Genomic DNA, 13,856 nt, shown 5'->3' with positions numbered 1-13,856 from the left:
CTGTGCCTACGAGTTCTCAAGCTGCTGACCGAAACATGAGCCCCTATTTTAACCTGCTCTTTTATGTCCATTTTGATCTGTCAGAAACAGTTTGCTTATTCACAGAAAAATAGAATGCTGTTTTTTTCTAACTGCAGAGCGTTATCCCATTTTCAGAGCGGCAGATTGAATTTACGAACGCACTCAATGAATATAGCGTTCTATCGCTAAAACATTGTTATGGGAGGCTAAAAAAAAAAAAAAAGTCGGGCCGGGTTCGGGCCTGAGAATTCTGATAACCTGTCGGACCGGGCCGGGCTGGGGCTCCACCCCCTCGGGCCAGGGCCGGGCTCGGGCCCAGATAATAGGCCCGTGCAGGGCACTACTCTGCACAACACCTTCATCAGGCAGAGGAGTGTATTCAGTGGCAGACTGCAGTCTCAATCCTGCTCCACCAACAGACTGAAAAACTCTTTTGTTCCTCTGGCCATCAGGCTGTACAACAACAGCTCTCAGTGATGGCACTTCTGAATTTCATTGATCACTCTATATTTCACTTTCATGTCACTTCACTGGTCACTTTATATTTTTATATTTTTATATTTTATATTCTTAAACAGTTTTTTAAATTCTTAGATTGTTTATTATTGTATAAACATTTTTACTGTTTTATTATGTCTGCTACTGGATGCTTGAATTTCCCTCGGGATCAATAAAGTATCTATCTATCTATCTATCTATCTATCTATCTATCTATCTATCTATCTATCTATCTATCTATCTATTTTTGGTCATCAGGTAAAGTTGTACAACTGCCGTGAATTGGTATAATCCTAACTATCAATATAGAACTCCCAAACAATGTCTACCTTGCAAAAAGCCTTTATTTACAACATTTTAGTGCTAGACCTTCATCAGCCAAACATTTTGGTGGATATCAGAATCCATTTTCAATAGGAAGTAGCTGTAAGTGCCCAATCAAATCCAATGTCCAAATGTCACAGTAAGGAGTAAATTACACATATAATTCACAATATTACCGTTTCTATAGCATATAAAATCAATGTGCTTAAAGTTGTTGTAATTAAACCTTAACTTAAAACATCCTGTCTCAGAGATGTAGAAAAACTTGTCCTTGCATATGGTTAGGGTTAACCCTAACCCTCTCCATGTACATATGACATTATTGTTGTCATTAACTTTTGTTTCTCTTTCTCAGCAGGTATCCCTGGTCTGGTGTTATGATGCTTGTTGTTTTCTCTTTCATTTCCTCTATATATTCCGTATCGGGACATAACAAAAATCATCAGGTTCTTACCAGATCTTAAACTGAAGTAAATACATCCTCAGATGAACAACAACACATCACATATCACACTGTGTCATTATATATTGAACAAAAACTGAGACAAAACACAGAAGCAATGTGTGAATAACTAAGGGAACCCCATGAACCGAAAGCTTGTAGCAGCAGCTTCAGCAGCAGAGAGCTGAAGTAATGGTTTCCTGTGGGACGTTCTCAGTATCTCTCATGGTTGTGGAGGAATCTCGGCCCACTCTTCTTTCCAATGTTGTTTCAGCTCATTGAGGTTTGCAGCATTGGTTTCTGCGCAGCTCTCTGACGGTCCCACCACAGCATTTCAATCAGGTTGAGGTCTGGACTTTGACTGGACCATTGCAACACCTTGATTCTTTTCTTTTTCAGACATTCTGTTGTACCTTAGCTGCTGTGTTTGGGATCAATGGGCCTCATGCAACAACCATTCGTACGCACAGATTTGTTCTTAAATCGCCCGTATGAGTGATTTAAGAGAATTTGCGCATTCACCAATCTTTTCGTATTTTACGTTTTCTTTCAGATACGAACAGAATTTACCAGTGTTGCAGACCTGTCGTAAGAGTTTCGTAAAATAGTCCGCTGTGCTTCAAATCACGTTTGCTTGACTATTGGATTGTATATTTAATTACTTTGAAGCAAACATAAATAAATATATACATTATACCCCATAATGATGCTGACATTATTCTGTTTGACTTAAAATATGCACTAATCGAAGGTTCATTTGAATCTGTAGCCTATATAACGGGAAGCGTAACCAGCGGCTGACTTGCTACTTTTGGAGCGCGTCAGGCTCTTGGACCGTGTAGAGACAGACGAATGGCTGAGATCGCGATTTTCGGCTGAGATTGCCAAGGACTGTGCTGCTACAAATATGCAGCTTGCTAGAGCCACAACTCCAGAGAGAAACATGCCGATCAAACCCAATTCCACCACACCTCCAGGTCCTCACCAGCCTTGGATTTTTGGCCACTGGAACCTTTCAGAGGGAGATTGGAGACAGATCGGGAGTGTCCCAGTCCTCTGAGAGTCGTGCGCTCCCCTTGGTCATCAAAGCTCTCATCAGTTTATCACCCATGGTACATGAGATTCCCATACACCGCTGTCCAACAAGTACAAATTAAGAGGGACTTTCATCCCGTGGAAGGACTGCCAATCATAATTGGAGCACGAGACACATATACGCATCAAAGCCCCTCTGCTGTCGTGGAGCGCACTGAGCTGAAGGCCAGGGTGGGTGTGTCTCGATACCTCGTTCATGGCGCAATATTGCCATGAACGAGGGTCTCCTAAAACCTGAACCAGGCAGACCAGAAGGTGTGGTGCCAGAAGACCCCCCTCATAGACCGCCCTATCAAAGAGCCATCATGATGAGGGAACAACTGATTGCACGGCTTTTGTTGCAGTCATCGAGCACCTGCCCATGGTTTTCATATGAAACCATTTATTTTTTTATTTCACTGACATGGTATTATCAGCACTCGTAATTGCTTCCCATTTCTTGGCTTTAGCAGGTCCCGTAATTCCACTGCTGACACTGCTAAAAATGACAGATTTTCCTTTCTGGATCTCTGAAAGCAGAACTTCAGTCTCAGAGCCCCTAACGTTGTTCTTTTTGTGCCTTGATGCCATTCTCATGACTCAACACGTCCTGGCACAGCAGAGAGGAAGCACAGCCTTATATGGTATCATTTTGGGCGTGGAGCATGCAAATCTACTATCCTCGTGCACGTGAACTTAAGATACGCACGAGTGTGATTCATCATTTACGCAGGTCGTTTACACACTTTTCCCGAAGTTAAGAGCGCTTGTTGAATCTGACGTGGCGTGTTCGTACGAGACCTTCTTACGAAAAAAGTGAGAGAAATTTAGAATAAAAATACGAAAATGTTCTTGCATGAGGCCCATTGTCCTGTTGATGACCCAGTTTCAGCCCAGCTTTAGCTGTCGCACAGATGGCCTCACATTTGTAAAGAGGAGATCATAGTGGACTCAGGCTACGGCTACACGAAAACGAAACGAGGTTTTTTTTGAAAACGGGTACGAAAATACTTGCGACCACACGGCAACGCGCTGCTGTAAAGACTCAGGTCCAGACGAAAACGGATGAAAACGATGAAACGATGCAGTACACACGCCACTGTGTCACGCCACGCTGTGAGACAATAGAGAAGTGTTAAAATTGGCTCACAGCGTCAACGTTTGACTGACGCAAAAACGTTTTAGCTGTAACAATGGAAACGAAACGAGGCCGTTTTCAAACTTTCCCACTCTGGAACCCGTTCTCAAAAACTATCGTTTTGGGGTAGTGGGAACGCCGGCTCCGTGTGGCCGCGACAGCGAAACGATAAGAAAAAGTATCGTTTACAGTGAAAAACGTTTTCGTGTAGCCGCAGCCTCAATGGCTGCAAGTGGAGCACTTGAATGCACTTATTAGCTTATCAAGATGACCCTTGACACGTCTGGCCCCATTTTGGATTTAATTGGACAGAAACCCTCTTGCTCACCGGACTGATCCGAGGGGGTTTAAAACGATGGAATTAAACAAATATTTTGACAAAAGCTTAATCAAGTACAGCAAAATGTTCAAAACAGCATTGTTGTTTAATTTAAATGATTATATTAAAGTAGTATGAATTGTTATAAAATATATGTTTTTTGTATTTTTCTCCCTCGTTGCCTGGCCCTAGCCAGAATCAAAAGCCTGGCTTTTATTTGAGAAAACATACCTACCTATTCCAATAAAGGTCTGAAGGCAATACTGAGACTATTACTGTCAATGTCTATGTGAATATCAAAATCCCCAGCTACAATGACTTTGTGAGTGTTGAAAACTTATTGAGATAAAGTTGAAGTGCAACTCACATTTGCTGTGACTTGGCATTATTTAAATAAAACTGAAGCAGCCCTGATCATGTTGCAACATGTATGTTCTGCAGTGGAAAAGAATGTAGTGGCAAAGTACGCAACTGTCGGAGGCAAAAGTGCCATGGTATAATCCATTACATAGTGTTCACTCAAACCGCTATGGAAAAGATGAAAGGTGAAGGTCTAGGACTGAAACAACAAATTCATATTTTTTTCCAAGCTAGACAATATACACAAATTTGCTCAGCTACCTTGGATTTATTTATCCTTCCCTCTTGCACCTTCTAATGCTATTTAGTCTTCGACTTGGTAAAACTCACAAAAACATAACAGAGGCACTTAGAAAAGGAAGAACTTTCATACTGACCTTGGTGTGATGGTGGCTTTAGGTGGGGCCATTATTTCAGGTGTCAGAAGCTCATCATCTATTGTCTGAGATGGGAAAAGTATGTCACTGGGACCACTGGTTGGTGACATCTCCATCCCTCGAGTTACTGTGGCTTTACTTGTTTGACCCATCTCTTTCTCTCCTGTGGTACTGCCAAGGAGGTCAGAACAAGGGTTATCTGAATCTGAAGGGGATTTAACTGGAATTTCACCAGGATGGGACAGTGCAGAGCTGCAGGAGGACAAAGAAGAAGGAGAAATGAAAGGGAAGTTAACAAGACTATCCATGCAGCAGCTGCACTGGAGCTTATTTTGGAAATTAATATAATAATTTTGCCTGTTGATTATCCCCATTAGGTAGGTTGTGTTTTTTTTTTTTTATAAAGTTTTTTTAAAATTTTTTTTTACTATTCTTTGTCTTTTCTTATAGAGATTTGGCCAAAACTATAAATTTTAATATAAGTAGATAAAAGAAATGGAGCATGGTGAAAGATGACCACAGTCTTGGATTTTTTGAGTTTCAGGCAACTGCAAGATTAGCGCTATCAGACCGCATTTCTCTGCATCTCCTAGCAGCTCTCTTCCATCTGATCTGAATGATCAAACCATCAGAATTTAAATTCAGTTTAAATTTTGAAAGATTAAGCTGCCGTAGATCTACAGGACTGTTTTCTTTATTTATCTATTTACTTTGGTTCTAGAATGTGTCATCCATTGGCAGAAAGATGTAGTAGCCCTGGTCATATCCTGTGTATTTTGTGTTTTTTGAGATTTCTACCTAACAATTTTTTCAATGAAACAGATTTTTGAGAGATTTATTTGCGCTGGTTTGAAAGCTGTGCTACTTAACACTCTGGGGTCTAATGCCCACCAGTGGGCATGTTTGACACATCTAAAAACAAAAACACATCTGTAACTCTTTGAGTTTTTGTCATTGAAACATAAGTGACACCATTAAAAACCTTGAAACTTCTAGTTTTCAAATATATATATTTTAAAAATAAATTATATAGCTGGCCCTTTTTAAAGAGAGAGAACAGAAATCTTTGGATTTTCTGTAGTCTCAGACTGCAGCAGCTTCCTCGGCCACACCTATCGCTATTCATATGTAAAGTACCAGGTGATTGAGTGGCTATTCACAGGTGAGAACACGCCCCATTCAGCCAGCATGTGGGGGAAGGCAGCAATGTCCTGCCAGTGACAGACAATTATCACATGGAGAGTGACAGGGGGGTGGGGGGAATCAGGGGTGTTACACACCCATCTAATTAGTATTCAACTAACAGGGACACTGCCTGGAGTTACAAAAACTTTTTTATAGTTTGTGTGAAAACAAAAAAACATTTCTGACTGCACTTTTTACTTTTATGCAGCCAACACTTTTGTTTACAAGGTTCAACCTTCAAAAGTCTTGGCTAGATATATTTATAGTGTGTTTTCTTGCACTGTTTGAAGACCTCTAAAACTTGTTTTTTTGTACAGTTGTGTTTACCCTCAATTTAAATAAAACTTGTTTGTATTACATTCACTTCACTCTTATATTGTTTTTTGTTAGGCTTTTCAGAACACAACCATATGTGTCACTTTTGCATAGATGTTTACAGTTAGTTGAAATGCTTGAAAATGTCAAGGTGGTAACAACTTCCTCAAAGTCTCTGAAAAGGCCTTAGACTCCAGAGGGTTAAGCCCCTTTCACACTGCGACCCGCTACCTTAGTGGGTCCAAATTCCACCTTCGACCCGCGTCGAGCAATGTGAACGCTTGGCGTGTTGGTGACCCATGTCGCCTGAAGCCGAGTTCAGGGGGCGTTGCCTAGTGGCAGAGCGTCACACGAAACACATAAAATGCTGGGCGTGTACAATGACGTAGGCACAAGCCATGCATCGGAGGTAGGGTTAAATACACCTGTCTGCATTAAAATTTTCAAACAAACGATGGCGGGACACCTTGAGAACTCGTTTTTGCAATTGTATATGCAGTTCATGGAGATGTTACTTTACGCGTCTTGCTGCGTGGGAAACCGCGCTCTCCCATCTTTCTCGCCAGCCCTTCCAGCAGAGGTCCATCCTTCACCGTCCCTGACATGTGGCAAATAACGTCCTCTGCTCGGGGGCTGAGGAGCTCGCGGACCTCCTTGTCTCCCCAGTTGGCCATATTAAAAAATGTCTCCAACTTGATGTAGGCTAAAACAGAGTAAAACTTGTCCTCACCTGTCACTGTTGTTCTGAATCAGCTGTCCATTCTGTCTTTTAAACTCCTCACGCCATGCCCACGTCCGACCCGCGTCGATTGCGTTCACATCAAACTCGGCTCGGCAAAAAGACTAGGGTCCGACGCGGGTCGAAAGGCAAGTCGAGTTGACGCGGCAGCCCGAGTCGGCAGTGTGAACGCAACAGCGGACACGCTAAATTCGCGAATTAAACGCAGGTTATTCGGCAGTGTGAAAGGGGCTTTAGATGGATTCCCATCATACTTTTGAACTCTTCAACATCTGTTATGATGAGTTTCCATGTCGATGCAAGATTTCTTTACAAACATGAGCATCTAACTTGAACTTTCCACATGCCAATTAAAGGCCCCCCAAAAAATGGATGTCGGGCAGGAGCAAAACAAAGAAACAGAGGGAGAAAGTTTAAACCAAGTTTGCCCTCATTATTGATTGGGAATGTCCAATGTCTAGCTATTAATATGGACGCGCCTTGAGTGCTCAGGAGGACACAGAAAGAATATCCCGAAAGCAGTATTATGTGTTCCACTGAGACATGGCTGCCGGAGCATATATCAGACTCTAACGGTGATACGAGCTGACAGAGACATCAGGAGGACGGGCAAAAAACAAAGGTAGAGGTATTGCAGTGCTTGTGAACAACAGATGGTGTAATCATGGACATGTCACAGTGAAGGAGGATATGTACCCCAGACATAATCTACCAAGAGAGTTCCCCGACGTATGTTAATCTGGTAGCAGTGTGAATATTAGCTGGTACTGCTGCTGACTCAGTCTGTGATCAACTCAGTTGTTACAAGGCTAGAAACACAAAATCTTACAATCATGGCAATCTTTTGAGATTTCAATAATATCTCCCTCTCTGCTACACTTCCAACTTGACAATAGTTGCTCCACCAGAGAAAATAAAAAGTTGGATTTATTCTATCCAAATGTAAAAAATGTTTACAGCTCCTCTGCCCTGTCTTTATTAGGAAAATTAGACCACAATCTGGTTCTCCTCCCCTCCAACGACAGGAATGCACTCAGTGAGCCTCATGAAGATGATATGAATACCAAGACTGAGTGTATGACAGATGACATCAACTTCTGTGTGGAGAGTATTATTCCCAAAAAGGACAATGAGGTGCTTCCCCAGTAACAAACCTTGGTTCACCAGTGATCTGAAAAAGCTGCTGAACATCACAAATAAAGCTTTCAAGGAGGGAGACAGGGAGTTATTGAGGACTGCTAAAAAACAGTCGAAAAAGAAGATAACAGAGAGCAAGAAGGAATACTGAAAAAAGATAGAAAGAAAGCTCAAGTAAAATAATGTGAAAGGTGCATGGTCAGGGATGAAAAAGATCCTGGACTTTAACGACAGAGCCAATGAGCTGAACATGTATTTCAATAGGGTTTTGGATGCATAATGTCTACAATGAAAAAATAAAAGTTAAAGTAAATTGAACAATCAGTGTGTTATTTCATGTTTTATTTGCTTTTTTTTTTTTGCTGTACTATCCCATCTTTTTATGATTTGGGGTCCATGTGAGCTACCAACATCAAGATTTGCCAAGTCCTTATGTCAAGAGTAGAGAGTTGGGTCTGGCACAGCTTTGACCTCCCATAGTGCTCTGATACTCTGATACGAAATGTAACCATGCTTTAAAGCCACCAGACATTCTTTTCTTTTTTTTCACCAGACATTCTAATGACAGATGTGGTAATGTTTACTCCAATATATAGTCAAAAAGTATAACACATCAGAAACTGTCGTGAAGTGCTGATCACCTAACAAATAATTTGTGAACTTTTTTGGTAAGTTTTTAAAAGGCATTTACTCCAAAACGCTCAGGGCTCATACCTGTACATGGACTCCCCTAGTGGCCGACTGGTGTCAAAGCAATCAGGGAGAATGATGATGTAATCCTCTGAAGATGTGGAGGAGGAGCGACTTCTTGTATCTTCTCTCTTTTCCTCCTCTGGTTTCTTCACTCTGGACTCAGAGATAATCTTCATGCAGGACTGCTCAACTTGAGCTATGAAAAAAATCAGTGAAACAACCTTCAAGATCATTGTTAGATACAACTTCAGTCGAAATTTTGGACAAACCTACCTGTTCTGCATTGTTGTGATAAGGCCTATCCTCTAAGTTTGTAATTACTTCAGCACAGTAATATCAGTCTTAATTGAAAGGGTTGTCAGTCTTCCTAATCAGTTCAGTACTAGGTTAGGGAAAGATACTAAGCTTGTTTACTGACAGAATGTATTTACATCCATTTCATATCTGTGTAAAAAGCAGAGCTGAAACTGGTTATATATACACAATATACATACTTACATCTACATATATACCTATATATACCTGTTATATATATATATATATGTATATATGTACATGTACAGAAACAGCTCACAATGATGGTTGGCAAAAGGTGTACCAGTGGCAAAACGGATGGCTGAAAGGTTGAGAGCATCCAGGCAGGCACACTTGGAAGCCATTTTATGCATGACATCACCATAATCGGACAGGGGGAGGAGTATGGTCATCTTCACCAGAGTATGTTTGGCAGAGTGAATTAAGCCTTATTACGGTAAAGGAACCCCAATCTGGCCTTAACTTTGGCCTGCAGGTTATTGATGTGAGACTTGAAAGAAAGTGATTGGTCCAGACAGAGACCGAGGTATTTGTAGGAGCTGACTCTTTTTCACTTTATACATGCTTCCATTAGGTAACATTATTAGACAACATGGCATAAATTTCCATTGCTATGCTGATGATACTCAGCTGTACTTATCTATGAAACCTGTGAACCTATGAAAGTTGTTGCCTTTGGACCCGAGTGCTACAGGGAGAAATTGTCTAGCGATATTAGATTAGATTAGATCTATACTTTATTCATACCACACAGGGAATATTACTTGATGCAGCAGCAGACAAGAAAGTGTAGTAAACACTACAGAATTAAAGTAAAAAGGGCAGAAGCACAAACAAACAGAAATAACTATCTATAACCTACACACTAAACAAGAAAACGATCAACCTGCAAACAGACAATGTGCAAAAACAAGTACTGAGGATAAAAAAGTGTCGTGATATAAAAAGTATTGTAATGTAAAGTGACCATAATATAAGTAATATTGCAAAAGTTAGTGACTGTGACGACGCGCCAGTGTCACTAGCTCCAGAAATAATCATGACATGGGGCTGACGCACCTCGTCGTTCACCTGTGAATGAGACAATGTGGATTGATAAGCCGATAGCGGCAGAAAGGAATAAAGAGTAACGCAACGGGTATTAGTTGCATTGATTGTGAATTAGCATAAACCTACCTCAGCTTGTCATCCTGGTGTTCAGGCAAAAGAGTTCCCCGGGGGCATGCACACCTTGTTAGATCCGGTAGGGAGTAGGACAAATGGGAAATAGGTAGAGGGGGAGTTTCATGTTGTGTAAATATGTATTTAACTGGTGTAAAATATATGTGTGTGTTTATTAGGTTCTATTTCATCCCTACAGACCGCCAGAGGGCGGTGCTGAAAGCACTGAATGTCCCCTTCGCGGATGCGCCATTCGAGTAGTAATACCAACAGAGTCACACCTGTGACATGTCGGATGATCAATCAGAGGCTATATAGCCTGACGTCATCCGACGCTCTGTTCCTTTTTCTTCTCGCGTGCGGTTCGCTTTGCATGGCATCAGCCTTTCTTGATCTTTTCACCGTTGTTGGACGCCCGATTGCCTGTTGGCTGGAGTAGCGGTGTTTCGCCCTCCTACGGGCTGCGACGGGTTGATCTTCGGTCAAGGTACTTCTGTGTGTTGGTGATGGTGGCGTTTGCGCCTCCCCTCCTCCACAGCTTCTGATTAGTGTTGTGATACACACACTGGAGCTTAGCTACGTATTAGCCTCTCTACGGTTGTGTTTCGCTTTAATTTGTGATGGTAGCGTCTCGCCCCCTCTCCTAATTTTAGCCTACCTTTTATTCGGTTTTTGGATTGAACTACCTGTGGTAGTATCTGCGTTTGATTGCTTTAATTGGTGATGGTAGCATCTCGCCCCCTCTCCCAATTTTAGCCAACCTCACTCTATTTTGCGTTGAGCTACCTGTGGTAGCATCTAAGTTTGCTTCCTTTAATTGGTGACGGTGGCGTTTTCGCCCCTCTCCCAGTTTTGGTTTGTCGTCCTGTATTCTGGACATAACTGACGGTGTCAGCCCCTCTGTTGCTGTATTTTATTGTACTTGGTGAGCGGTAGTGTCCCTGCACCCTCTCTCGATCTTAGCCTGTTCTTTCTGCCTGTGGTTGGACTCAGGTCAGTTTCGAACCTGTCTCAGTTGGGACTGTTATGGCACCCCAATCCTCAAAGCCTCCGACTGTGGGTGTGGCCGCTGGACGGCTTGAGCAGCTGCTGACAGGATATTTGGGTCCCGTCACACGCACCCTTTTGAGTGCCAGGGTACCCTCTACTCGCCAGCAATATGAAAACAGGTGGCGGCTGTTTTCCCAGTGGGTTTCTGCCCGCAATGATGATCCAGTCACCTGTGCAGTGTCCACTATCCTGGAGTTTCTCCAGTCTCTTCTTGATAAGGGCCGCTCTCCTTCAACACTTAAGGTGTATGTTGCGGCGATATCATCTAATCATGCTGGCTTTAAGGGCTGTCCCATGGGGAGCCATATTCTAGTTTTTTTGCGTGGTGCTCGTAGGTTGCACCCGCCGATGGTTCCACGGGCTCCAGTTTGGGATCTGCCCTTGGTTCTTGAAGCTCTGTGCCACTCTCCATTCGAGCCTTTGGCGCAGGCAGACCTCGGCTGGCTCTCATGTAAGACTGCCTTTTTGTTGGCTATTGTCTCAGCTAAGAGGGTCAGCGAGCTACGTGCTCTTTCTGTCAGCCCTTCCTGTCTCAGATGGGGTACTGATGGCTCTGGTGTTACCTTATGGCCAAATACTGCGCTCCTGCCTAAAGTGTTATCTCGTTCTCATTGCAACCGGCCATTGAGATTGGCACGATTTCAGCCTGTGTCAGAGGGAACTGCTGATGGGTCTCGGTCGTTGTGCCCAGTGAGGGCACTGGAGGCATACATTGCAGCCACTGCTGCTATACGACGCTGAGACCAAATGCTCTTGTATTATGGAGGCCCTAGGTTAGGTTGTCCTCTTTCCAAGCAACGCCTCTCCCATTGGATTGTGGATGTGATCTGCCACGCCTACGCTGCAGGACGCTGCTCTCCACTCATCGGTGTGAAGGCGCACTCCACCAGGAGCGTCTCCGCTTCCTGGGCAGCCTTGAGAGTGGCTATATGTGGAAGCAATATGTGCTGCTGCATCATGGGCTTCCCCAAGCACGTTCACCAGATTTTACAGGGTTAATGTGGCCTCCCCTCATCCTCTGGACCAGGTTCTGCGGCAAAGGTCCTCTGAGGCTTTTCAGTGAGGTCTTTGCTCTGGATTCCTTGTGACATTGCTGGTATTAGTCATTTAGTGCTTTCAGCACCGCCCTCTGGCGGTCAGTAGGGATAAAATAGAACGAAAGTTACGTATGTAACTATGGTTCTATGAATTCTGGATGACCGCCAGAGCTTCTCTGTCACTCAGAATCCTTGCATTCCGCAAGAAGATTCTGTAGGAACAGAGCGTCGGATGACGTCAGGCTATATAGCCTCTGATTGATCATCCGACATGTCACAGGTGTGACTGTTGGTATTACTACTCGAACGGCGCATGCGCGAAGGGGACATTCACTGCTTTCAGCACCGCCCCCTGGCGGTCATACAGGATTCATAGAACCATAGTTACATACGTAACTTTCGTTTACTGTGGGTGTGTTGATGTTTGTTAAGATTATATATATTTTCTAGTTATGAGTTATGTAAATATTGCTGTAGATATAGGTATGTATGTGTATATGATTTTACCCGTGTTAAATAGTATAGTTCAGCTCATTATCTGGGCCAGAAGATATAGAAGCAGTCTAAATGCAGTGTAAATATCTGGGTGAAGCAGCTGCCAGTTTGGGAGGCAGAGCCTTCAGTTATCAGGCCCCTCTCTGTGGAACCAGCTGCCAGTTTGGCTTCAGGAAGCAGACACCCTTTCTACTTTTAAGATCAGGCTTAAAACTTTCCTTTCTGATAAAGCTTATAGTTAGGGATGGCTCAGGTGACCCTGAAACATCCCATAGTTAAGCTGCTATAGGCCTAGACTGCTGGGGGGCCTTTCTCTTTTTCCCCCTGTTTAATTTCTCATATGACATTATGTATATTTGGCATTCAATTTATTTTATTTTTTAATAGATTTGATTGATTTTTATCGAAACAAAACATACAAGTGCTCTCTGTATTCACAAAGACATCAAAACAAAAAAGGAAAATAAACCATCATACAAACTAAAATGACTTCAGGTAGCTCACGACTCTCCTCACTCCGAAAAGTAAAAAAAGACAACAGAAGAGGAAAAAGAAAAAGGAGTCCCATAGCCACCCCAACTGTATATCTATAGTGAAAGTAAGAATAGAAATTATACAAGTACACAACGTCTATCTACCTGTCCTGTTTGGCTTCCATGCATGATTCCTGTTTGTTCCATGTTCCTCGACCCTTCCCAAGTTAAGTATTTATTCCATGCCATGCTTAGTTCTTTGTTTATTTTTCCACAGTTGAGTTTTTTTAATCCGGCTAAGCCGCGCTTTGTGTTGGTACTTTGTTTTTTTTTTGTTAATAAATCACCCTTTACGTTTTGAAAAATCCGCATCCGTGTCCTCCATCCTCACCACACCTGACAACATTTTACATTTGATGCAAAGGGTAGAGGTTTGGTTATCCATCTTGTGAAGGATGAATGGTGTTATGTGGGTTCTATGGAGTATCCTATATTGGGTTTCATTTGGCATTATTGTGGTCATTAACTCGTGTTTCCCTGTTCCAACAGATATCCTTTGAATGGTGTTACAGTATTTGTTGTCCCCCCTTTTCTGAGCTCTCAAAGCCCAGCTGGTGGCGGCGGATGGCCACCCTTCCTGGTTCTGGTTCTGCCAGAGCTTTCTTCCTGTTAAAAGGCTCAAACTGTTGGTTTCCTTAGCTTG

General features: G+C 42.7%; 1 protein-coding gene across 2 annotated transcripts in view; it reads right to left on the bottom strand.

Annotated features, from left to right (window-relative positions):
• Positions 1–13,856, bottom strand: part of nbr1b (NBR1 autophagy cargo receptor b) — a 288,590-nt gene that overhangs the window by 98,123 nt on the left and 176,611 nt on the right. For both annotated transcript variants that reach the window (XM_075454950.1, XM_075454951.1), the window contains exons 17-18: positions 8,644–8,818; positions 4,554–4,805 (exon numbers count right to left, since the gene is read on the bottom strand). In XM_075454950.1, coding sequence (XP_075311065.1) covers positions 4,554–4,805; positions 8,644–8,818 — 427 coding nt within the window. The remainder of the gene's footprint in view (positions 1–4,553; positions 4,806–8,643; positions 8,819–13,856) is intronic.

Source organism: Odontesthes bonariensis, chromosome 21, assembly GCF_027942865.1.
Source record: "Odontesthes bonariensis isolate fOdoBon6 chromosome 21, fOdoBon6.hap1, whole genome shotgun sequence".
In the NCBI taxonomy this organism is placed as follows: domain Eukaryota; kingdom Metazoa; phylum Chordata; class Actinopteri; order Atheriniformes; family Atherinopsidae; genus Odontesthes; species Odontesthes bonariensis.
This window is presented reverse-complemented; position numbering and strand designations above follow the sequence as displayed.